At 39.5% G+C, this 25513-nt stretch overlaps 1 protein-coding gene across 1 annotated transcript in view; it reads right to left on the bottom strand.

The window, feature by feature from the left end:
* The window catches only part of atp8a2 (ATPase phospholipid transporting 8A2), a 701479-nt gene that overhangs the window by 38901 nt on the left and 637065 nt on the right, over positions 1–25513 (bottom strand). Inside the window, exons 36-37 of the mRNA XM_048597580.1 lie at positions 10982–11070; positions 7651–7755 (exon numbers count right to left, since the gene is read on the bottom strand). Coding sequence (XP_048453537.1) covers positions 7651–7755; positions 10982–11070 — 194 coding nt within the window. The remainder of the gene's footprint in view (positions 1–7650; positions 7756–10981; positions 11071–25513) is intronic.

Raw genomic sequence — 25513 nt, 5'->3', positions numbered from 1 at the left:
GTCGTCAGTCCAGTTGAGTTTCTGCCCAATGATAACCCCCGGGATGTTGATAGTGTGGGATTCAGTGATGGTAACACCGTTGAATGTCAAGAGGCGGTGGTTAGATTGTCTCTTGTTGATGATGGTCATAGCCTGGCATTTGTGTGGCACGAATGTCACTTGCCACTTGTCAGCCCAAGCCTGGATATTGTCCAGATCTTGTTACATTTGAACATGGACTGCTTCAGTGTCTGAGGAGTCACAAATGGTGCTGAACATTGTACAATCATTGGTGAACATCTCCAAATCTGACCTTATGATGGAGGGAAGGTCATTGATGAAGCAGCTGAAGATGGTTGGGCTGAAGACACTACCCTGAGGAACTCCTGCAGAGATGTCCTGGAGCTGAGATGACTGACCTCCAACACCCACAATCATCTTCCTATGAGTCAGGTATGACTCCAGTCACCTGAGAGTTAGCCCCTGATATCGATTGATTCCAGTTTTCCAGGGCTCCTTGATGCCACACTTGGTTGAATGTAGCCTTGATGTCAAGGGCTGTCACTCTCACCTTACCTCTGGAATTCAGCTCTTTTTTCCATGTTTCATCCAAAGCTGTAATGAGGTCAGGAGCTGAGTGGCCCTGGCAGAACCTAAACTGAGTATTTTATGTACAGGACATACTTGGGCAATTTTCCACCATTGTCAGGTATATGCCAGTGTTGTAACTGTACTGGAACAGCTTGGCTAGGGGAACGGCAAGTTCTGGAGCACAGTACTATTGCTTAAACGTTATCAGGGCCTGTAGCCTTTGCAGTATCTTGATATCATGTGGAGTGAATCGAATTGGCTGGAGTCTGGTATCTGTGATGCTGGGGACCACTGGAGGAGGCCGAGACTGATCATCCACTTGGCACTTCTGGTTGAAGATTGCTGCGAAAGCTTCAGCCTTATCTTTTGCACTGATATACTGGGCTCTTCCATTATTGAAGATGGGGATATTTGTGGAGCCTCATGCTCCAGTGAGTTGTTCAATTGTCCACCACTATTCATGACTGGATGTGGCAGGACTGCAGAGCTTAGATCTGATCAGTTGGTTGTAGGATCACTTAGTTCTCTCTATCACTTGCTGCTTATGCTTTCTGGCATGTAAGTAGTCCTGTTTGGTGGCTTCATCAGGTTGACACCTCATCTTCAGGTATGCTTGGTGCTGCTCCTGGCATGCTTTCCTGCCCTCTCTATTGAGCCAGGGTTCAACCCCTCAGCTTGATGGTAATGGTTGAGTGGGGGATATGCTGCGCCATGAGATTGCAGATTGTGCAGGAGGACAATTCTGCTGCTGTTGATATCCCACAGTGCCACATGGATGCCCAGTCTTGAGTTGCGAGATCTTTTCAAAGTCTGTCCCATTTAGCTTGGTGATAATGCCACATAACACGATGGGAGGTTGTTCTCAATGTGAAGGCGGGACTCTGACTCCAAAAGGACTGTGTGGTGGTCACTTTTACCGATACTGTCATGGACAGATGCATCTGCAGCTGGCAGACTGGTAAGGATGAGGTCAAATATATTTTTCCCTCTTGTTGGTTCCCTCACCACCTGCTGCAGACCCAGTCTGGCAGCTATGTCCTTTAGGACCCAACCAGCTCGATCTGTAGTACTGTTGCCGAGCCACTCTTGGTGGTGGAAACTGAAATCCCCCACCCAGAGGTCATTTTGTGCCCTTGCCATCCTCAGCGCTTCCTCTAAGTGTTGTTCAACATGGAGGAGTATCAATTCTTCAGCTGAGGGAGGATGGTACGTGGTAATCAGTAGGAGGTTTCCTTGTCCATGTTAAAGCTGAAGCTATCAGACTTCGTGGGGTCCAGGGTCAGTGCTGAGGACTCCCAGGGTAACTCCCTCCCAACTGTTTATCACTGTGCCACCACCTCTGCTGGGTCTGTCCTGCTGGTGAGACAGAACATATCCAGGCATAGTGATGGTGGTGTCTGGGACATTGTCTGTAAGGTATGATTCCATGACTGTCAGGCTGTTGCTTGATTAATCCATGAGATAACTCTCCCAATTTTGGCATTAGCCTCCAGATGTTAGTGAACAGGACTTTGCAGGGTTGACATGGCTGTCTCTGCTGTTGTCTTTTCTGGTGCCAAGGTCGATGCCAGGTGATCCATCCGGTTTCATTTCTTTGAGACTTTGTAGTGATTGGCACAACTGAATGGCTTGCTATGCTATTTAAGGGGGCAATTCAGAGTCAATCATATTGCTATGGGTCTGGAATCACATGTCAGACCAGGTGAGGATGACAGGTTTCCTTCCCTGTGGGACATTAGTGAACCATATGGGTTTTTCCAACAATCGTCAATGATTTCATGGTCAACAGTGAATTCTAACTTCCAGATTTTCTTTTTATTGAATTCAAATCCCATTTTTATTGAATCCTGTGGTAGGATTCCAATCTGGGGCCCCAGAACATTATCTGGGTCTCTGGGTTAATAGTCTAGCAATAATACCAGTAGGCCATTGCCTGCCCTGTTGCCTCCACAGCTTTGAAGCACTTTGATACACAAAAGGTGGTAGATATTTGGCAGTTGATGTTGGATCAGTTGTTAATTTTAACTCTGAAACAGATATATTTTTGTTAAGCAAATGTATTAAGGGATTCAGGCCAAAGGCAGGTATATAGAATTGTCACATATCAGCCATGACCAGTGAATGGTGGAACAGGCTATAGGAGCTGAGTAGCCTACTCCTGTTCCCATGTTCCCTATGTTCCTAATGCACCGCTGGTTCCAGTACTGTGTCTATGTGCTGGGCCTCCTGAGCATTGCCAGGCAGTGTTTGGGTGTGGAACACCTGGAGACAGTGGGAAAGCTCAAAGAGGAAGAGTCAAGAGATGTTTGAGATATGATTGGGAGGGTTTTGTGTGGCTGGGGGAGGGGGAGGTGATTTCAGGAACAGCTGGGGAGCAGGCTTGTTTTGTGGAGCCTGGAGAGCACCACTGTTTCTCCATCCTAGATAAACATTGAAAGGTACTAAGTTCCAGGATATTCTTCACTCAGGCCACTAGCTACTATTAGTCGGAGGGTGCACAATATACTCTCCATTTATTCAGCCTTAGAAGTGCTAATCCAGGTTCTAGGCACATCATATGATAAGAATTACCATTTAAAGTGCCTACTGCCTGACTCAGGGCATTGCTCCTGTTACCCAGTTGCAGTCTTAGGGAGAAGTGATAATGGAGTATGTCACTGTCAATTACTTATGAGATGCTGCAAACTGCTATAAATTACGGTTTTACCTTTCCGCACCTCGTAAAAAGTAAACACCAGTTCCAAGAAATGATGGACAAATGTCTGAAACAACTTTTTAAATCAAAGAAAAATAAAAATGAATTTCAACTGGAATTCTACGCAGGTACAGAATCAGAGGACATAGTCTCTGAATAATGGACTCATCTTTTAGGATTGAGGGGAGGAGAAATTTCTTCACTCAGAGGCTTCTGAATTCTCTATTCTAGAAATCTGTGGAAGTGTACATTGAAGATAGGCATCAACAGATTTCTAGATAGTTATAGAATTCTTACAGTGTAGATAAAGGCCATTCGGCCCATCGAGTCTACACCTACCCTCCAAAGAGTATCCCACTCACGTAACCCCACAATTACTGCTAATCCACAAAGCCTACACATCCCTGGATACTTTGGGGCAATTTAGAATGGCCAATTAACCTGACCTGCTCATCTTTGGACTGTGGGAGGAAACCGGAGCACCCAGCAGAAATCTACACCGACTTGGGGAGAATGTGCAAAATCCAGAGACAGTAAGAACTGCTGATGCTGGAGTCAGAAATAACACAGTACGGAGCTGGAGGAACACAGCAGGCTGGGCAGCATCGGAGGAGCAGGAACCCGAAACGCCAACTTTCCTGTTCCTCTGATGCTGCCTGACCTGCTGTATACGTGCAAAATCCATATAGGCAGTCACTCAAGACTGGAATCGAAACTGTATTCCTGGCATTGTGAGGCAGCAGTGCTAACCATTGTGCTGCTTAATGACATTAGGAAACATGAGAATAGCATAGGAAAATGACACTTTGTTAGATAATCACTCATGACTCAGAATAGCAAACAGGTTTGAGGGGCCAAATGATTACTCCTGCTTCCATGCTCCTAAAGGAGCTGATAAGCTTGTCATACACAGTTGATGAACAATTAAGGTTACATTCACTTAATCTGTATGCTAAAACTATAGCTAATTGTATTTTAAAACAATTAAGGTCCCAAAATATAAGAAAGTTCGCTGCTCCAATTTTCAAATAACTTGCAGAAAACAGAACATCAACAAGGGATTCTCTAATGAACCGAGCATAAATAATCTAAAAAGGATTAAGGCTGACCCAGGAAGAACGTAACTGCAATTGGATTTTGAATAGGCTTGAATTAATCCTTTGTATATGTTTTACATATTAAACTTTAGAACATGTTTAACAAAGTAGCACTTGCAGCATTCAGGAGCTTCAACAGCAGCAATAAATTATTAAAAAAACAGAACTTCAGAGGTTTCATTCAAAGTTCCCATTCATTGAGAAACTATGAATTGGTTATGACCATTCAATTAAGAACAACAATTTGGAGAAGCTTAATTTCTTACCTCAATAGAAAATTCCAATTATCCATGAGCAAGATTTTGTCTGCTCATAGTCTAAAAAATAGTCTAATCACTTTTAATTCCATCCAGACGGACATTAACTACAATCAAAGCTAATAAAGCAGAGAAAATTCTAGCTCACTTTAAACTTGCAAATAACACAGTAGAGAATCAAAGACTTTAATTCAGCAAACTTTGAGTCTAGCCACTCGAACATTTAAAACAAATCGAATTTCACCACAGTATAATAGCACTGAGATTCTTTGCAAATACAAGGGACAGCATGGTAGCTCAGTGGTTAGCACTGCTGCCTCACAGCGCCAGGGACCCGGGTTCAATTCTGCCCTCAGGTGATTGTGTGGAGTTTGCACATTCTCCCCATGTCTGCGTGAGCTTCCTCTGGGTACTCCGGTTTCTTCCCACAGTCCAAAGATGTGCAGGCTAGCTGGATTAGCCATGCTAAATTGCCCATAGTGTTCAGGGATATGTAGATTAGGGGGATGGGTCTGGGTGGGATGCTGTGTGGGTTGGTGTGGACTTGTTGGGCCGAAAGTCCTGTTTCCACGCTGTAGGGATTCTATGATACACTTTACTGGATAATCAAATATTTTAGTATGCAGCACTAATTTCTTTTTATAGCAAAAAATATTTGTTTGTAGGCATAAAAAAAGTGTCCTTGCCTTTGCTGTCCCTAACAAGAGTCAAGCTATTTACATTTCAATAACAGCCATATTAGATCTTTCATGGAATTGTTGCTGCAGTTGGAACTGTTGCAGATCTTGACTATTTCCTTTTAAATCTTATCTACGGCTCTTTAACATTTTCATTCTTTTATAATCTATGTACTTAGTCACAATGGTTTGATACAGGTGTATGCTATCAATATTCAGTTCCTTGGTTAGGGATTGCTCCCATGGTAACTGTATTAAATCATGTTAAGCAATCAATTTTATGTAAAAGAAACTCTGATGGAACTCCATTTAGTCCCATCTGTATCATTAGTGTAGTCACTTCCTTTACACTCTTTCAAGGACTCAGTCCTGCTGCAGATAGACTTTATTTAGCTCTATTATAAACCTAAATCAATTCACAAGACTAAAAAGTAGATTCACTATCTAAATTTGTTCAATAATCATGGAACCGGAAACAGTACAGATCCACTAACAATTTTGTTTCGAAAACCTGACTTTTGAAAACCTCCATCATACTGGTTTGAGATTTGAGTCAATTAAAATGAGAAGTTGGTCACTATTTGTTAAATAGTTCAGATTATTTGGGGAATAAGATCATTCCATCTTATTAAGTCAGCGACACTGACACATGTTATGGAACTAAGACAATGAAAAGAAACACATACCAAACCACGATATGCAATGCAATACAGGCAGTTCACACAGCCTGCTGGAGCAGTGTTATGACACCAATCATACCTGCATGCTAAACTTGGTCTCACTGATCCTTCTGTCAAATATCCTGGTATTTATAGATAAATTATTCAAATATTTTAGCAAAGAGATATTGTGACTCTAAAACAAGAGGTAGCCATTACTAATTATGACAAAAATGATGAGACTCAGACTTTATGTGCTAGAAAGCTAGACTCCCTGTTGTTACACTGTTCAGAGAATCCAAACTGAAGGAAGAAATAGGAGTTATATACGATCTTATGAATAAGAAGCAGGAATAAGCCACTTGGTTCTCTGAGCTTGCTCCACTATTCAATGAGATCATGGCCGGTCTGATTGCTCCACATTCCCATCCGTCCCTATAATTTTTTAACCCTTGCTTATCAAATATCTATGTAACTCTAACTTAAAAATATTTAAGGATTCTTTTGAGGAAGAGCTTTCCAAAGACTTGCAGTCCTCTTGGGAAAATTATTTCTCCTTATAATCGGGGTCTTAAGTACATGACCCCTTCGATTAAATCATTCATACATGTTTCGACCAAATGATTATTAATATAGCTTCAGAGGCATAATTCATTTTATGCTTACTTTTCTCCTAACCATTCTTTTGCATTAGCTAAGAGCTGTAGGAGGAAGATTGTCCCTCTGATTTACAAAGAGTTGCTAACCAAGAATTCTGCACATGGTACACAATTGGACAGTGCAGGTGTAAAACTGTGTCCTACCTGTCCATCACACAATGCCTGACTGAACGTAGTTGCAATATTATGGAATACTGTTTAAATTGTAATGCCTATGATTCCCATGAAGGCTATGCAAAATGTAGAGATGCTATTTTAAATTATACACCCATACAAACATAGATATAGGTAGAAACATGTACATTTAGAAAGACAGGCATCAATGCAATTGTAGTTCCTGAAGTTAAGTGCACACACCACATGTTTCAACAAAGCAATAAAATAGCCCGAAATGTAAAAATGTAACTGTAAACAGTAGGGAAATAATAAACTATTATGACTAAAGCATGAGGAAAAGAATCTGGGATTCCATTCACAGAGCAAATGCAACAATTTGACAGGGAGCAGAGCCTTTTTTAACAATTCACGGCAGGGGGATATATTTTAATTGAATGGATGTAAAACACAGTACGACCAGTTTGACAACCTCAATACAGCAGGCAAAACTAACTGCCCAAATTAAGTGTGTATGCAGGCATAAAATATAAATGCTCTCAGAGTTACTCCTCCCTTCACTCTGCTCTTAAATGCTTTCGTACATTTTAAGTTGAGTGGGTGGGCAGAGTAAAGAATGAAGAAAATTTAGTTCATGTACTAGAATATCTCAACTCTCCAAAAACAGCACCACTTGAGAAAGCCAGATCTGTTGAAAGGTCAGCAGCCAATGGCAATACCTGTTTTTGTCTCTCCAAAGATGCTGTTTGATCTGATGACAATTTCCAACATTTTCTGCTTTTTAACCCCCTAAAAAAGATACCCCAAGGCACAACAGGAGTTTAAGCAAATTTTGCTGACTTTCTTTACTAAACCTCTTGTGTAGAAGTCCTGTTTATTCAGAATGTCTATATGTCTGTCATGACCATTACTCTTGTCCTACCTCTTAGAACTGATACCACGTAATACCGCTTTTGATGGATCTTGAGATCGAGCTTCCAGTTCCTGAACCTCTTCCAGCAAAGTTTTCCGGTAAGAATGCCAGCCTCTGGGTGAACAAAGTTTTTAAGTAGTTCAGTATTTCAAAAAAGAGGCATCAAACAGAAGAAATATGAAAACTTGAGAGAAGACACTTAGCTCAATTGGAATAGTCCACCACTAAATTGTGTACATGAAGCAGAACATCAAATGCATTGTCTAAAGTGAAATAAACCTAATGAATTTAGATATAGATGAAAAATATTACCAAATCATCTACCAGAACCATAAAAATGCATATTGATTATACTGAATGTCCATGTGATACTCTCTTACTGAGCTACACTGGGGGCTGGAGGTGGTGTTCCAAATACAGAAGGGGTGGTGGACTCCAAAATCTAAAAATGGCCTGGAAAAATTCACTCACAGCCGTAACCAATCCGCAAAAAGTCAAATCCCATAAATAAATAGAAATAAATGGGAGGGAACTGCTCCTTCAATGAAAGGCTGGTTCTCTCCTGTGCTCATGCTAATAGTTTCTTAGTGAGCATGAGAGAGAATGAGCCTGTTACAGTATTGAAGAGGTGAGTGATGGCAGTCAGCAAGACTGGGGAAGGTGGCGATGGAAATGTGCACCAAGGCCCCAGGATAATGGAGTGAGACCGAGAGCCATGCCAGTAGGAGGCCAAGACTAGGGATCGACGTCAAGAGCCTGTAACGCAAGGTTAGAAAGCAAGATCAAGAACCAAAGACCATTGGCCAGAAACTGAACTGATCGAGCCATATTAAATAGTCTGGTTATAAAAACGGGTATTAGTCTAAGAATTCTGCAGCAAGCAATTCACCTCCAAACTCCTCAAAGCCTGTCCATCATCTAAAAGGCACAAGTCAGGGGTGTGATGGAAAGATCTCTATCTGCCCAGATGAATGCAACTTCAACGTTAATCAAGAAGCTCAACACCGCCCAGGATAAAGCAGTCCACTTGACTGCCACCTCATATATCATATTAAACATGCACTCCCTCGGTCTCTGACACGCAGAGGCAGCAGTGTGTACTAGCTACAAGATTCACTGCAACAACTTATCAAAGCTTCTCAGACAGAAACTTCTAAGCTGCTGATCTCTATAATCGAGAAGGCAAAGGACATCAGATACATCAGAATGCAACCATCTGCAAGTTCCCCTCTAAGCCATATACCATCCTGACTTGTAGCTGTATCACTGTTCCTTCATTGTCACTGGATCAAAATTCTAGAACTCCCTCCGTAATAGCATTATGGGTGTCTCTATACCAAATAGATTGCAGCAGTGTAAGAAGGCAGCTCAGTACTACATTCTGAAGGAAATTAATGCTGCTGCAGCCAAGATGTCCAATAAGTGTGGAGAGAAATGTCATGAGGCTGTTGTTAATGGGGAAAATAAATCACCATTTAGCTTGGTTTTCAAAGATTATCTCAGGGATTCGGCTAAGCCTGTTGGAGGCAAGCCAACATGCATTGGTGCCGGTCCCAAGCCTGGATAAATAGGTGGGTTCGCAGTTGGAAGGGCAACTAGCCATATAACTACCTGCTAAGTCTCCCCAAAATTATATTTGATATCAAGGGTGATCAATCAGCATTGTGGAGACCTCATATAACATGGAAAAGTGGATAGATAATGGAGAGAAGAATCCAGAGATATCAGATGGTTTTGGCAAAAAAAACAGGTTGAGTGAGTTGGCAAAAATCTGGCTAATGGAATATAATGAGGAAATGTGTGGTTAAGCACTTTGGCAGGAGGAATAGAGGAGCTGAATATTATTTGAATGGCGAAGAACCGCAGAAGGCAGAGGGATTTGGGAGTTCTCATGCATGAATCACAAAAAGTTAGCATCCAGTTCAGTGGGTAATAGGAAATGTTGGCCTTTATTTCAAAGAGAATGGAGAATAAAATTGGGGAGGTTTTGCTAAAACTATACAAGGCACTAGTCAGACCACTGCAGAAATACTGTGAACAATTTTGGGTCCCTTAAACAAGGAAAGATATATGGAATTGGAGGCAGTCCAGAGAAGCTTCACTATGCTGATACCAGGTATGGAGGGGCTGCCTCCATACAGGAGGTTGAGTATATTTGACCTGTACTTATTGAAGCATACAAGATTCTTAGAGGACTTGACAGGGTAAATGAGCACTGGTTGTTTCACCTTTAAGAGAGTCTACTACCAGAGGGCATAAACTTAGAATAAGGGATTGCATATTTAAGAGAGAGAGGAGGAGGAATTTCTTCTTTTAGAGAACAGTGAATCTGTGGAATTCTTCACTGCAGAGGACTGTGAAAGTTGTGTTGTTAAGTGTATTCAAGGCTGAAATAGACAGATTATAGGGAAAAGGCAGGAAAGTGGAGTACAGGATTATTAGATCAGCCATAATCTCATTGAACAGCAGAGAAGATTGGATGAGCTGAATGACCTACACTGCTTCTTTATCTTATGGTTTTAATATGGTCTAAAAACACAATGATATGGTTCAGTCAGATCTGATCATGGATAGCTAAGCCAGTTTTACACACTAGGAAAGAGAAAATGAAAGAGAAAAAGAGATTTATGAAGGGGGCAGCACAGTGGCTCATTGGTTAGCACTGCTGCCTCACAGCACCAGGGACACAGGCTTGAGTCCAGCCTCGGATGACTGTCTGTGTGGAGTTCGCACATTCTCCCCGTGTCTGCGTGGGTTTCCTCCCATAGTCCAAAGATGTGCAGGTTAGGTGGATTGGCTATGCTAAATTTCCCATACTGTCTAGGGTGGGAAGTGCAGGGATAGGATGGGGGGTGGGTCTGGGTGGATTGCTCTTGGGATGGTTGGTGCGGAGTCGATGGGCCAAACGGCCTGCTTCCACACTGTAGGATTCCTATGAAAACCTTGTTTTACATAGCATTATGCATGACCTCAGAAAGCTCCAATAATGCTTTTCAGACTTTGCAGTCAGTAATTTTAAAGTGTAGTCAATGCTATAATACAGAAAAATGTGCAGCTAAATTATGCACAATCTCATCCTGCAAATAGCAATGAGATGAATGACAAGATCATTCTTTAAGTGGTGCTGGTTGAGGGATTAATATTGGATATGGCACAGGGAGATCTCTGTTGCTATCCTTCAAATTTGCTGTTTTCTTTTTCATATACCGGATGAGGTTTAGTACCTCATCCAAAAGTGTCATAGTTTGTTTGATAGCAGTCCTATGAAATATCTTGAAGTAGCTTGCTGTCATAAAAGAAGCTACATAAGTTCATGTTGTTCCAGTTCAATAATACTTACACTCTCCAAACTACATCTTTTAGCAGGCATGCAATGGGCACAACGAACAAACCAAGCCAGAATGTCGCACATTTTACTATCATGCCAGCCTGCAAAAGAAAGAAAATCAAACGTGAAATAGTCATCATCTATTGCATGAGTAGAATGTGTGTGAGAGGACAGGGAGAGATTGGCAGTAGCTTGGAGGTTAATGGAACAAATCACAAGATAAGGGTTGATGAGTGCAGTCATTCTGCTAACCACTGAATCTGACTAAAAAGAATTGATTACTTTTATATCGTTGAAACTGGGTGCAAAACAGCATATCTTAATTTAGTCAAAAAGCACTTTTTAATTATTTCACACTAGACTGATGGGCATGTGTCTTGACAGCTCAGTTGTCAGTTTTAAAGTGTTAAACACTTGAATGGTGCAACAGGTTTGTTTTATGCTGCATCATACTCAAGACATAGGAGACCATTGCCTTTTAAAATAAATGAACTACCTTACAATAAAGTGGTAGCACATTTTAGCTGAACATAGTGATGAAGCAGTAATGTCACCAGACTAGGAATTGGGAGACAATGGCCAATGCTGCGGGGACATGGGTTTAAATCCCACCGTGGCAGATGGCGAAATCTTAATTCAATAAAAATCTACACTTAAAGACTAATGACAACCATATAACCATTGTTAATTGTTGTAAAAACTCACCTTTCTCACTGGAGAAAGAAATTTGTGCTCCTTACCTGGGCTGGCCTAAATGTGACTGCAAGCCCATTGACATGGCCTGGCAAGCCACTCGGTTGTATCAAACCATGGCAAAGTCTTATTTAATGACCGAAACTGATGGACCGGGGGTATTGAACAAGGCACTGGAAATGACAATGGCAAACCCAGCCCAATGACCTTGAAAGGTCCCCCTGACAAACATCTGGGGGCTTGTGAGAAAATTGAGACAGCTATCCTTCAGGCTAGTCAAACAACAACCTGGCATTTATGCCGATGGAAACATATCTTACAGATCATGTCCCAGACACAACCTTCATCATCCTATTGATACAACAGATCCAACAGGAATGGCAGAACATTTGTATATAATCGAGAAGGAGCTGTCCTGGGGGATCCTGAAAAATTACTTTGGACCCCATGAAGTCTCATGGCATCAGATCAAACAAGGAAGGAAGTCTCCTGCAATTGCTACCTATTATACTGTCTTGGCTGAAGCATCAGTACTCCTCCATACTGAACACCACTTGGAAGAAACACAGTGGGTGGCAAAGGCAAAGAACGAACTTTGGATGAGCGGGGGTCGGGGGGGGCGGGTGCAGCAGCAGTTCAATGTCTATCACCATGATTAGCTCAGTAGCTCTGTTACTGAATGAGCACTAAAGCTAGGCTGGGTCTGTGGTAGGTGGTGAGGGAAATAACAGAAGGAAAAATAAACAGAAACAGAAGTTGCTGGAAAAACTCAGTAGGTCTGGCAGCATCTGCAAAGAGAAATTAGAGTTAATGTTTCGAGTCCAGTTACCTTTTTTGGGTTCTGAGGAAGGGCCATTGGACCCAAAACATTAACTCTGATTTCTCTTTACAAATGCTGCCAGATCTGCTGATTCTGTTTTTGTTTCTGATTTCCAATATCCACAGTTCTTTTGATTTTTTTGTTTCTAAGGAAAAAACATGCTTGACCTCCTCTTCACCAAATTATCTATTACAGGATACATCTATCAGCTTTTGTAGAAATGACCACCGCACATTCATTGTGAAGTTGAAGTTCTGCCATCACACTGAGGATACCCTCCATTGTGTTGTGTGGTATTTTTATGCCTTTGACAAATCAGGAGGAGGAGCAAGTGGAACAGATTGTGAGGGTGCACAGACCAAACTACAAAGAGAGTAAGGGCAGGAATGGGGGAAATGAGTCAGACCTGGCTAAATGCTGGTCAACCATGGTGTGGGGGGGATGGGGGCGGGGGAACATTCCTTGATTGAGGAAAAGAAAGCAGCCCTGTGCAAGGCATCATTGGAACAGATGCAACGGCAATAATCAAAATACTTCCATTCGCTAAAAAAAATCACATTATGGTGATTGAGATTGTGAAAAGCTTTATATAAATGCAAATTTGAATCTCTGATGAAAAGCATCACGTGAAAGTCAAATAATATTTTCATGCGTCCAATACATGAGTCAGTTACACAGCAGTTGTGTGCATAACGGTTTTTTGGTGGCTTTAGAACCTTCCTTCTTGTCGATCCACTGCTATTACTGTCGAATATTCCAAAATTTAACTTGTTAATTTGATTTCTGGACACAAAGACAGACAATATTCAGTTTGAGGAGAGTTTAATTAAGAAACATTATTCCAATGAAACCTACAGTGTCTATGACTCCTAACCAAACTGAATTTCAGAAAGTTCAGTCCATGACAAAGAATGCATGAGATCCAAAGGCACTAAAAGCCTTGCAGAATCAGTCCAATAATCCAGGCATCTGTTCTATGTCCAAAGCTGGCCAACTGTGGGAATTTACAAACGACTGCTGTCAGCATTCTCACAGATGAGTAAACATGCAATCGGCAGTATCTGCGTCTCAAGTGACTTCAGCTGGAAACCCTGGACAGGAACCGTGCTCTGACTAGTAGGTCTCAGGCTGCAGAAAAAGCAGCTGTCTCATGCTTCTTCAACATAACCTGGCACCAGTACAAAAAAGGCCTCCACCTTCAGTCTATCATCTTTTTCATACATTTTCCTACTTTGCCATTGTCCCCAACCATAAACGATGGCCCGAACTACTTTTTTTGTGGAATGGTTGTCCTTTAACTCCCAAATTCATTCAAGAGGGGTTATTTTTGTGCAGCATCAGTGTTTTTCAAAGGGTCCATTTTGCTAACTGCTCCATTCAGCAGCTTGGCCCAGAAGTTGGGAATATTTATTCCATTGGTGAAGGCAACTGAATAGGAGTAACTGTTAAAGCTGGAAGCTGAATTTATATTCTAGTGGTTTGTAGGACATACCATGAGGAAATAGGTTCATAATTGCAGTTTCTATCTGTAAAGTGTCTCTTCTTGTAACCGTAAGAAAACAGCAAAAGGAACAGATTTATACAAAAGCAAGTGTCATAATCACATTAGATTCTTGTCGATAACTTAGGTAAAAACTGGAATTCTTTATAATACATTTGGGCTCACAGCACATTCACTTTTCTAACAAGCAGTTACCTTGTTGTCTCACTCAATATTTTTCTAAAAGGCTATGAATGCAATAATGAGCACTCTGTGGTAAAATTCAGATAAAACTTTAAGTAATAATTACTATCTTTTTTTGTACAGATTTGGGTGCAGTTCTATTTTTCATGAGAATTTTAACAGTGCAAAACCAAGAAAAATAAGCTATACACTAATCATGAGGTGCAATCTGGGCCATCTTACTGTGAGTCATTACTACTGATTAGATCACTTAATCACTTGAGAAAAACTGTCACACTATATTAGAACCAAAAAAACCTAAGAACTATTTTCTAATGCTCATTGTTAGCAACCAGAATCAACTATAATGAAGAAAAAAGGATACTACTTTTAACAGATGTGCTTTAAAACATATTGCTGGTTATTGGAAAAATATTCAGATCTGCTGAAAATTCTTCAATGCATCAGATTGTAATGTTAAAGAAACTAAATGAAAATTCCAACAGTTAATCAAAAGAAAATTGGAGTTTGCTACAATATTTTACAAGAATACTGAAATAGAATATACAGTGACAGTACTCTTTCTTCAGTCACTGAATTTAATTGTGCTGAGCAAAAGGTATGGAAATTTAGTGTGGGAAATTGGGATTTGAAATTGGTTAATCAAAACATTCTCCTTCAACGTATCTTTCAACAGGATTGCACAGCTGTCCGTCTTAGACATATTTGAGACCCAAAAAGCAATCTGCAGTACCCTAATATCCCTCAGCAGACAATGATCCTGTTAAAACTTCGACTGACAGCGATATACTTTGGGGAAACAGTGCTGCTGAAATGACTGAGATTCAACTAATAAATTTAATCAAGTGACAGAAAGAGAAGCTAAAGAACTTTCAGCTGGGTGAAATGCATTAAATTCTAAAATAAGTAAATGGTTTATTGCGCCGCATCATTAAAATATTTCATTCCTTAATAAAAACTAAACATAAACAGAATTCTCAAACTACCTTAACAGGAACTCCTGTGAAAAGATGAATAAACTTATGGGAGTGTACATTGGCTTTTATTTTGGTTCTGCAGCAGCAAAGCAAAGAACAGTTCTCAAGTAATTCCCATCTTCAGTCTGGTCAGGAGCAAGCTTTTGTTTCACAATGCTCTAATGATGTATCCTGTCAGGATCATGACTGTCTGCCAGCATTGGGCGAAAGCAGATTTAAATGCTTTTTTTGCACAACCTGGAACAACAATGAAGGAAATAGTGCTGTTTGCATTGCTGTAATCTACTAACATGGAATAGTTGAATGAAACTACTTTAGGATACGGCAGCAGAGCACAAGCAACCAACCTAAATTGAATTGAATAGCTACATACAGGGAGTTTGGATCCAAAAATCACTTTACATCAAATAAATAAAAAAAGAACAAGGAATAGCCTCTCCCGAAATAGTCTTCATGAGATCTTTCCTTTGAACTGATGTGACAAGATGTCCCTTCAAGCTGATTTTAAAGATTTGCCATATAAAGTATTTTGTTTTAAACTTCCTATTAACACCATTTTGGAAGTAGTTACCTTCATCACCCTTCTAAATTCCTCCCTTCTTTTCCTGGAATACAAAATGGAGTTTGTTGCACAACACATAGTACAAGGGACATCACTGAGTGAATGCTAGTAAAAGCAAGTTGTTGTTCTAACAAAACCTTTCCCAGTTTTTTGCTGACATCCCTGTTAAGTTGTACACTAAGAGGTGTGCCAGAGAGACACGGGTTTTTCTTTCTGTCCTACAAATACGTTAGTTAGAGATAATATAGATAGATTTATACTCTGAAGGTGCCCAAGAGTGCACAGATGCCCATCGTCTGAATAGGTTAAAATCTAGCATAAATTCTCTGCTTCATTATGAGCGTAGCTAATATTACAGGTTATTATGTGACATTGATCAATGTCAATAGGATCACTCAATCTGATCTGATGGTAGCTTGCGATACTCATTTGAGGGTATAAAGGAGTAACTTTTAGCTTGACCTGTAATGATAATGCATAGTTGGTAGCTATTACCAACTTAAGCTCATTCTTAGCATACCTGGCTCTGAGAAAGTAAGAGGTTTTAGGTCCACACCAGAATCCTGAACACATAACTAATGTAGATTGAATTAATGTAGCATGCAATGACTAAGGTAGAGTTGCACCGACAGCAATGCCATTTTACAGAAGAAATATTGAAATGAAACCCCATCTATTCATTCATGTAGTTGTAAAACATCCTGTGGGCCTATTTAAAGAGTAAGAAGTTCTCAAGCTTTCTTAGCTAAAATTTATTCCTCAACATCACCACACTAATATATGTGTGTACTAAATGGTTGATCTTAATAGTTAATTGGGCTGGGGTCTCTGGGCTAGAGATCTGTTGCTTGAAAGTCCTGTAGAAATTAACTACAAACTCTCTTTTTAAAAATTTAATCAGAGATCCTACTTTTTTTTTTAGAATCCCTACAGTGTGGAAACAGGCCCTTCGGCCCAACAAGTCCACACCAACCCTCAGAGCATCCCACCCAGACCCATCCCCCTATAATCCACCTAATCTACACATCCCTGAACACTATGGGCAAGTTAGCATGGTCAATCCACCTAGCCTGCACATCTTTGGACTGTGGGAGGAAACTGGAGCAACTGGAGGAAACCCACTTGACAACATTTAGAGCGGGAAAACAGCCGGATAGAGATGCTAGGTAAGTCTAAGTGATGCACTGTGGAAGGAAGAAAGAATATTTTTGGAGAGAGTCGGAGCTGGCCAATCACAGAAGTCTGATTGCATGAAATAAGATCAGTGGATCTGGGACTACGGAGTGTTATACGTATCAGTTGATCTTTTGTTGGACTGGAGTTGGGGCAAACAAATTTGCAAAGCATAGTATAAATTGAGCATCAGAAAATATTAGATGGAATATGCAACATGGGTCCAATAAAAATTATGCTCCCTGATCTCACATTGAGTCACAAGGGTTCAGCCCTCAGACTGTGCTGGTTTCACAGCTTTGGGCTAAAGCAGATTTAAATGTTTTTTGCAAAACCTGGAACATCAATGAAACAAACGGTGCTGTCTGCATTGCTGGAATTGACTGACATGGAATAGTTGCATGAAATGAAACTGCTTTAGGATACATCATCAGGCGCTGCTACAATTTATCTCAGTAGTTTACCAGTAGGAAGAAAAATGCACACAGTTTAGTTTATCTCGCCCGTTCGCTGCCTAACACCCCTTGATGGAAACTGTGTGTATTACGAACATAAGAAAAAGGACAGGAGTAAGCAATTCAGGTCCTTGAGTCTGCTCTGACATTTAATATGATCAGGACTGATCTTATCTTGGCCTCAACTCCACTTTCCTGACAAATCTTTAACCTGTTACTAATTAAAAACCTGTCTCTCTCCTCCTTACATTTACTCAGCATTCTTGTGTCCACCACACTTAGGGGTAGTGACTGAATAACATAGTGTTAACATATTATTAAGAGTGGATCGGATTCAGATGTGATGCTGAACATTTGCCATACTTAATTGACATTCACACTTTTGAGGAGGAGAAGACTGCTGTAAAATTTAAACCATTGCTTTAAAGAAAGCAGAAAAGGAAAACATTAGAAACAACTGATCTAAAAAAAAGTTGATTTATTTCAATCCTTGGAGTTCCTGACTAAAAAACATTACAGTTCCAAAATAGTGAAGAGCTATTGTGAAAAACGGTTCAGCAGTAGTGCAAACTTTTTAAAAATTAGGCTTCTGGATTTCTCATCTCCAACACAGTAAGAATCTATTTGAAACGGTATAAACCCTGTTTAATATGAAAGCTAGCTACTCCTTGCAATGAGCTTTAAGAACAGCCTGCCCATGTCTTATTTCACAAAAATGTTAGAAACTGACTTTGGAAAATCAATTTAAAGCAAAAAAAAATCAAAGTCCAAGTTATATAGATTTGGGAATGTTCTTCATCAAATAATTTTGCATTTTCTTTTCTACTTAACATACTCATTCATCCCACGTGACTTGATGTACTGCCCGATCATACAACAAAGGTGTCGGTGACTCTGTTAGATGCTTATTAATGGGAACAGAATGTAGACCAGACAGAATAGCATTCAGGTAAATGAACAAACACACAAGGAAAATGTTCTGAAATCTTAGACTTTTCAAAAATTATACTGAGTCATTGAGCAGTGAGTGCTATGAGTAAGATACATAAAAGCAGTAAGACACTTTCCTGGAGGAAGGTAAAATTTACAAGATAACTTGTGCAGCTGGCCATAATCTCCAACAGTCACAAACAGCATTAACACAGAACAATTAATTCAAATTCAATTCAATTTCATTCCAGAAAAGTATAATTACCTGGAGGTTTACTGAGAGGAAGAGAAAAGGGAAAGAAATTGAAAACAAAATTCTAAATTACTGTTTATTAATGAAAAAAGGGTAACTTTAAATACAGCCTAACATTAGAATAGTACAAAAAAATAGCAAGGACTGTTTTCAAGAAGACACGAGCTGTATTTAGTTCTTGTTCACTTCCTTGGATTAGGAAATGGTCTTCAGACAAAATTCTCACAGAGGCACTATTTGTCTTCCTTTTGCCAAACTACTAAACCTGATAATGTTTTCTTTGCTTTGCTGCTATCCTAGGACTTGGCCCAAGAGATTCACCAAATTTCTTCTCAGTTAAGAGCAAATTTGTCTTTATGCACAAAACCTCAGGAGTTTTACAATGTTGGTTAAAACAAAAGGTGAAATAAAACTTTAAGCTCATGAAAAATCACCTTTTACTTGCTCTTTTAATTGGCCTAAGAGTATTTACTAATTTAACAACACACTCCTGCTGCTTAGGGTCAATAATGCTATTGTTTTCATCCTATGATAATTATTGTAATTCACAAGTTACTTATACAATCTGCTGGTGTTCAATGACACATTCGTCCTTTTGTTACATTAAGCAGACTTATTGTTCTTTATTCAGCCTAACCAATTAGCATGTTTTGAAAATCTCTGTCAGCTGGTATCCATAAAGAATGAAAACAGGCCAGCCAGATACTAATTTAGATACAATTCTTACAGGGAATTCATGTATAAATTCCTTAAAAGATAGTGTTATGATTTAATGAAGGTAACAGCTTGGGTCTTGGCAAGCCAAGAGCAATAATTAGAAAGCCAGATGTATGCTTCCACGCTAATTAGTTGAATGTCAAGGCAATCCCTTCCTCTAGGTTTGTCCTGCATTGAACAAATGTACACACACACACAAAGATCTTCTTGCTTAGAAACAAAGAGAGGCCAAAGAAACTTCTCTGGAGCATTCGTACACAATGCAGGCCCCACAAACCAGATTCAACCCATGGCATTGTTATATCTAGCCAGAAGCATCCTTATTTAATTTCTTTAAAAGCACTCTCACCAGGGGCTTCTTATCCTGATAGGTTCCATCACGTGCAACTAAATCTTCATGTGTATGTATCACAACAAGAAAACCAGGCCCTCTTCCTCATCTATATTTCTGAACTCCATCATGCATTTTTCAAAACACATTCATATGTACACTTTTCAGGACATTCACCTTTGTGCTTTTATGCCTCTATCTAACATTGAACACATAAAACTGACAGCCTGGCTAAGAGCTGCACTGGCCAAGTTGCCATCTTTGAAATAATGCATTAAGCCAAAGCTGTGTGCTGACGTTTGGATGATCATAAAGGTCCCAAAGCACCGTTTCATAAGGAACTGGAATTTCTGAGAGATTCTAAGGCAACATATTTCTCAAAACTAATAACACCAAAAATAGATTAATTAATTATTAATGGACTTTACAGCAGTTCTGATGAAGAGCAGCACTGAACTCATAACATTAACTGTTTCTCTCTCCACAGACGCTTCTAGACCTGCTTCCAGCACTTGGTTTTTTATTTCAGATCTCCAGCAATCACAATACCTTTCTTGTAGTTAATTATTTGCTGCTGATTGTAATTTGCTATGTGCATTACACCAGTACAAGTGACTACAATGCAAAATATACTTCATTTTCTATATAACAAATGTGGGGCAAATAGCAGTTATAAAATTCCCTGTATAAACATAGATTGCCTTTCACGGTATAAATCAGCTACAGGTATTTCTGCTATAACATGTGTTTCATTGATGCAAATTGGCTGTAATGCGATTGATTAATAGTGGAAACTGTTCGAATAACACAAACTTTCTACTGTACAATATAGCGATTTTCTATAACGATTTCACCATAACATGATTTTGGAAACTGCAATTTTCTATAGCGTGAGGTCACACAAGAACGCAACTATCATGTTATAGCAGAAATACCTGTATCTTGGTCGAAAACAACAATGACTATGCTTTAAAAGTAAGCCATTGGCTGTGAACTGCTTTGATACTTCCAGAGAACAATCAACATACTATATTATCAGGTTGGAAGATCTAGTTACTGCTCAAGATGGTTTAGGTCTCATTATAAGGAGAAAAACACTCCTATTGGGTCAGAATGAGCAACAGTGTTCTCTCCACATCCCCAAGGCAGCCTTTGGCTGTCCCTTTGACACTACAACCTCTTTCTATCCCCACTGGGATTGCAAAACCCTCACGATTACCATGTTACACTCATTCGTTGATGTAAACCCTCTCAATCCCAGATCACACCCGCCCCCCCGCAAAACACACACCAGCCAAACCGCTTCCTGCATGAATGAAATCTTTCTTTTGCTTACTACTTCTTGCAAAGACTGACACCCACACCCAACCCCAAAGTCTGATCGCTTGCTGGCTCCCTCCCACAGTTACTGACCTTTCCTCCCCACCTACAAGTCCTGATCTCCTTCTCCATTCCATGGTGTTTGACTTCCCTGCACCAGCATTCTACAAAGCCAATCTCAACATTTCTTCCCGCTTCCTCATCTTTTTTGGTTGCTTTTTCCAAAGTTTTCCAGCTGTGGCCTCCTACTGCTGGCTTTTCTGACTGGTCTATATTAAGGCTGGTTACTAGGCAGACAGGGAAAAAGAAAGATTATAATAATAAATAATGAAATACTACTGAATGGTGTCCAGCGTTGTCATTCTCCTCCCACTAATCCTGGCAATACTGGGCTGAAGCATCAGATTAGTGCAAGAGAAAATAGTTACCACCAGAAAAGATAATTTATTTGTGAGTTACATAGTTATTTGGCAGTGAAGTACAAATTATGAAATTCCCTTTCCTGACAACTTATGGCTTTATATGTTTATAATTTTTTCCAAAAAAATTTTAACATCTCTTTGGTTTATTTGGGATTATGTTTTTCTGGTGACCTGCACCCAATCTCTGGCAATGGTTTCTTCTGGCTAGTTAGTTACTTCCGCAGTACAAGGAGCACTACATCACATATTTGCAGCAAAATAGATTCATCAGGATTAAAAAAGGTACAAATCCTACCATCACCTTTTCCTTTGATATAGATTGCTCAGACCCATAATAACACAATGCACTGCATTTCTCCACGGTATAAGCTACTGATCTTTATCATAAGAGGCAGAAATGACATTCAGATTGAAGTTACAAGGGCTCCAAAGCTACTCTGATCAGAGTTTTAAGTACTGTTGTATATTAAATTTACATGTTAAAGATTAATTTCAGTAATTTAGGAGCATTTTGGCTCCTAAATACATGTTTCCACAATCAATTCCTATTTGTTACCCACAATAACCATCAATTTTAAACATTAAATTGTCAAAAATATCACTTATTTTCTGGTTGCAACAGTTCAGTGTGAATTTTGGAGTCAATAGTCATGAAGTATTGTGCACATATTACACAAAAAAGTTAAACAATTACATTTTTATCACATTGATAACAAACTAGCTTCAAATTTGGGTATTTGTGTAAGGTGATCACTAATTTTGTCAAGCCGATCATGTATTTAAATCCAGTGATTATAAACACGGATGTTTTTCAGAATATTCCATCATTCGTCACTGTTGAAATGTTCCCATTTGAATCACTTGAAAAACCGTGAGAAACTGTCACAAAGCAAAAGGTTTAGTGACCTTTTTCTGCACAATCTCAAGAACTAAGCACAGGTCTCAAATTCAATTAAAACAAAGTCAGCCTAATATCCTGCCAGCTAACTTTGGAATCTGATTAAGATACTTCAGATCATGTTAATTACACATGATAAGAAGATATATAACATCACTGAAAAGAAGCAAAAACTTGTCTAACAAATGTATATTAGTATTGTGTTTACAGTTACAAAGTTAACATTAAAAATCTTCTAAAATTCCCCTCTCTGACTGACCAGCTTTGGAAAATTACTTGAGTCAATTTGCAGCTTAAGAATGATGAAAGCAAGTTTTAGGAAAACTTGCTCCATTAGCTCTAGAAACAATAAACTATGCAAAGCAAAATTCTCAGGAGACTTGGAGCCAGCAGACCCTAAACCTCAGTATTCAACAACTGCATTAGGTATGGGATGGCTGGAATTTCCAATGTGTGGACAAGCCTTAAAATGTACCAGCTGTTCTGCACATCTCCACATAAGACATCAGCTTTTTTCAGCGCTAGCGGAGATTCCTGGAGGACGTACCAGTCTCACTTTGGTAGGTCACCAAAAAACAACGTTCCACTGCAGTATCTTTTTCTCCCTCCTTGCATAGCAAATGGTTCACTCTGCACAGGCATATTTTATGATTTGCTAGTCCCCACATTCCTGCCAAAGCTCTTTCGAAATGAAACCTGCTGCAGCTGTCAGGATTTATTTACATGGATTTCTGACACAAACTGAATTAATGAGCGTAATTTGGTTGGGGAAAATTTTTTTTGCATTTGATGACTTTTGCTTTCCTTTCTCCACATGATTGTTCTCTCATCAGCTATCTTAAGGCTATTTAAAAGTAAACTGACATTGGTTGGGGAAATGAACGGTAGTAGAAGCTTCCTGCAGCCTTCTGTAATTGCAGCAGAAGGATCAGATTGCATGTCTTATAGGTTAGCCAATGATTCAAAGATCTACTCCAAATGCACAGATTCTTCAAAAACCAACAGGACAGCTGTTCTGGGGTAGGTCTGTTATAAACCGTTTCAATGATCAGTCAAAAGTTTCAGCCACAACAGACTACATAGAGTGTGTGCTGATTAGCTCCACATTGTTTGTTTCAAGAGATCCCACAGCAGCCAGAAACAATGGAGAAATTTGATTCAGACGAACATTTGCTTCAGAGTTGAGTTTAATGACAAAGGGCATTCTATTGAAACTTCGTCTTGTGCTCTACAGGACTTTTGTAAGAACAGATTAAAGGGGAAAACTAACATTTATACTGCACGAGAGGACTGATTGATGACAAATTAGTACTCTCTTCTCATGCAGTAGAAATGTTGGTCTTTCCCCGAATTTGTATTCTTGCGAAATGTGCTGATGAATGCAAGTTGAAAAACTTCAATGAAACGTGCCTTTTTCAGCAATAGTCAAGTTTTCTACTATGAAATGACTTCCTTTCTCTTTTTATAAAGGAGTTTTTAAAAAGAGTTTTCTGGAATAAATTCCTTGAAAATAGAGGGGGAATTTATTTTAAATTACTTATGCTTCACAATTGGCATGGCTGGTTATGGGCTCTCCAGTGTTCTGTTGACAACAACATTCCAAATTTTTTTTATGCCATGTCAAAATTTAAAACATTTTTCCTACTTCAGTTTTATTCCAGGCACTTACTACACTACATTCATGCAATCAAACCCAGATTTGGCACCTGCTCAGATAAACCAAAATTTCTCAAGGCATCCTGGAAAACATACAATGCCAATGAGGTGTTACTGACTGATTTAGATGTCTAACTCAGACTCTTGGAAAATGAACTGCCCTGGTACAAGGTTTCTTTATGGCATCTTTGAAGTACAGGATGTTGGTCCCTGAAATTGGGTTGGGCTGAATACAGAAATAGGTACCATGACATATAATTTCTAGACTAGATGTCAGCCTAGGATCAGTATTTGTACTTTTATCTCAGAGTCTGAAGGTCATGCAATGAGATCTCATTCCAGATAACTGAACACAAATTGCAGATTGATGCCTTGGTGTAGTACCACAGGATGTTACATTGAGGAGCTGTGTATTTAATGATATATTGAACTGAATGCCTTCTGCCCTCCTGGTTGGTTATAATGCATTCTCCGACCAAGATTATTATCTAGTCATTTGTCTCATTGTTAACTGTGAGACCATTCTATGTGCAATTGCTTCACGATGACATGATGACACATATTTCATTGGCTGGGAAGTGCTTTGGTACAACTGAGAATTGGAAAGACACTACACAAATGTAACTATTAAAATTTATGTTACTAAATTTTGAAATGATGAATTAAATTTTTGCGTGCTTTGCTGAGGGGACTGCATAAGGGCTAGAGAAAAGTGTTTGTGAAACATGTCGGTGTTCAGATTTCTGCCACCAACTCCCAATAATGTTTGCTGTTACCTCCACTCAAATAAATTCTACATCTTAATCCTTTGATTGAAGTTCTCTTATAAGAATACCGGAAATAATGGTAAGCCTAAGGATTGGAGCAATTTACGACACAGCAAGGGGTGGGTGGTGGGCAAGAAACTGATTGGAGGAGAATATGAATGTACGTTAGTGAGGAACATAAAAACAGCCTGTGCAAGCTTCTATTTGATATGTTGAAGGAAAATGATTAGCAAGGATTAATTTAGGCCCTTTGCAAGTGGGCTTGGAGAATTTACAGAGAGCAAGGAAATGACGGAGGAACTAAACAGTTACTTTGCATCTTTCTTCACAGAGAATGATACAGAAAATCTCCAGAAATTCTATGTAATCAAGGAACTTGTGTAAGTGAAGAGATAAAATAAATTACTATTAATAAAGAGGTAGTACTTGAAAAGTTAGCTGGATTGAGAGTTGATGAATCTCCTAAACCAGATGACCCTCATTGCAGATTGATGGAAGAAATAGTAATAGAGATCATGGGTGCATTGATGATTATCTATCAAAATTCTAGAGATTCTGGAAAAGTTCCTGATGACTGGAAAGTACCAAATGTAACCCCATTATTTAAGAAGGGAAGAAAAGGGAGAGTGGAGAACTTGACATAGATCTATTAATTTGATGTCAGTAACAGGGAAAATGGTGTGACTATATTATAAATGATTTGATAACTGAAGATTTAGAAAGTATGATAAAATTAGGCAGAGTCAACATGGACTTATGAAAGGGAGATCATGTTTGACAAACTTAGATTGTTTTGAGGCTGTTACTTTGGCAGAGACAGAGGACCAACAGTGGATGCAGTGAGATAACAAGGTGTAAAGCTGGAGGAACACAGCAAGCCAAGCAG

Source organism: Rhincodon typus, chromosome 6 (assembly GCF_021869965.1).
Source record: "Rhincodon typus isolate 14 chromosome 6, sRhiTyp1.1, whole genome shotgun sequence".
Classification (NCBI taxonomy): Eukaryota; Metazoa; Chordata; class Chondrichthyes; order Orectolobiformes; family Rhincodontidae; genus Rhincodon; species Rhincodon typus.
This window is presented reverse-complemented; position numbering and strand designations above follow the sequence as displayed.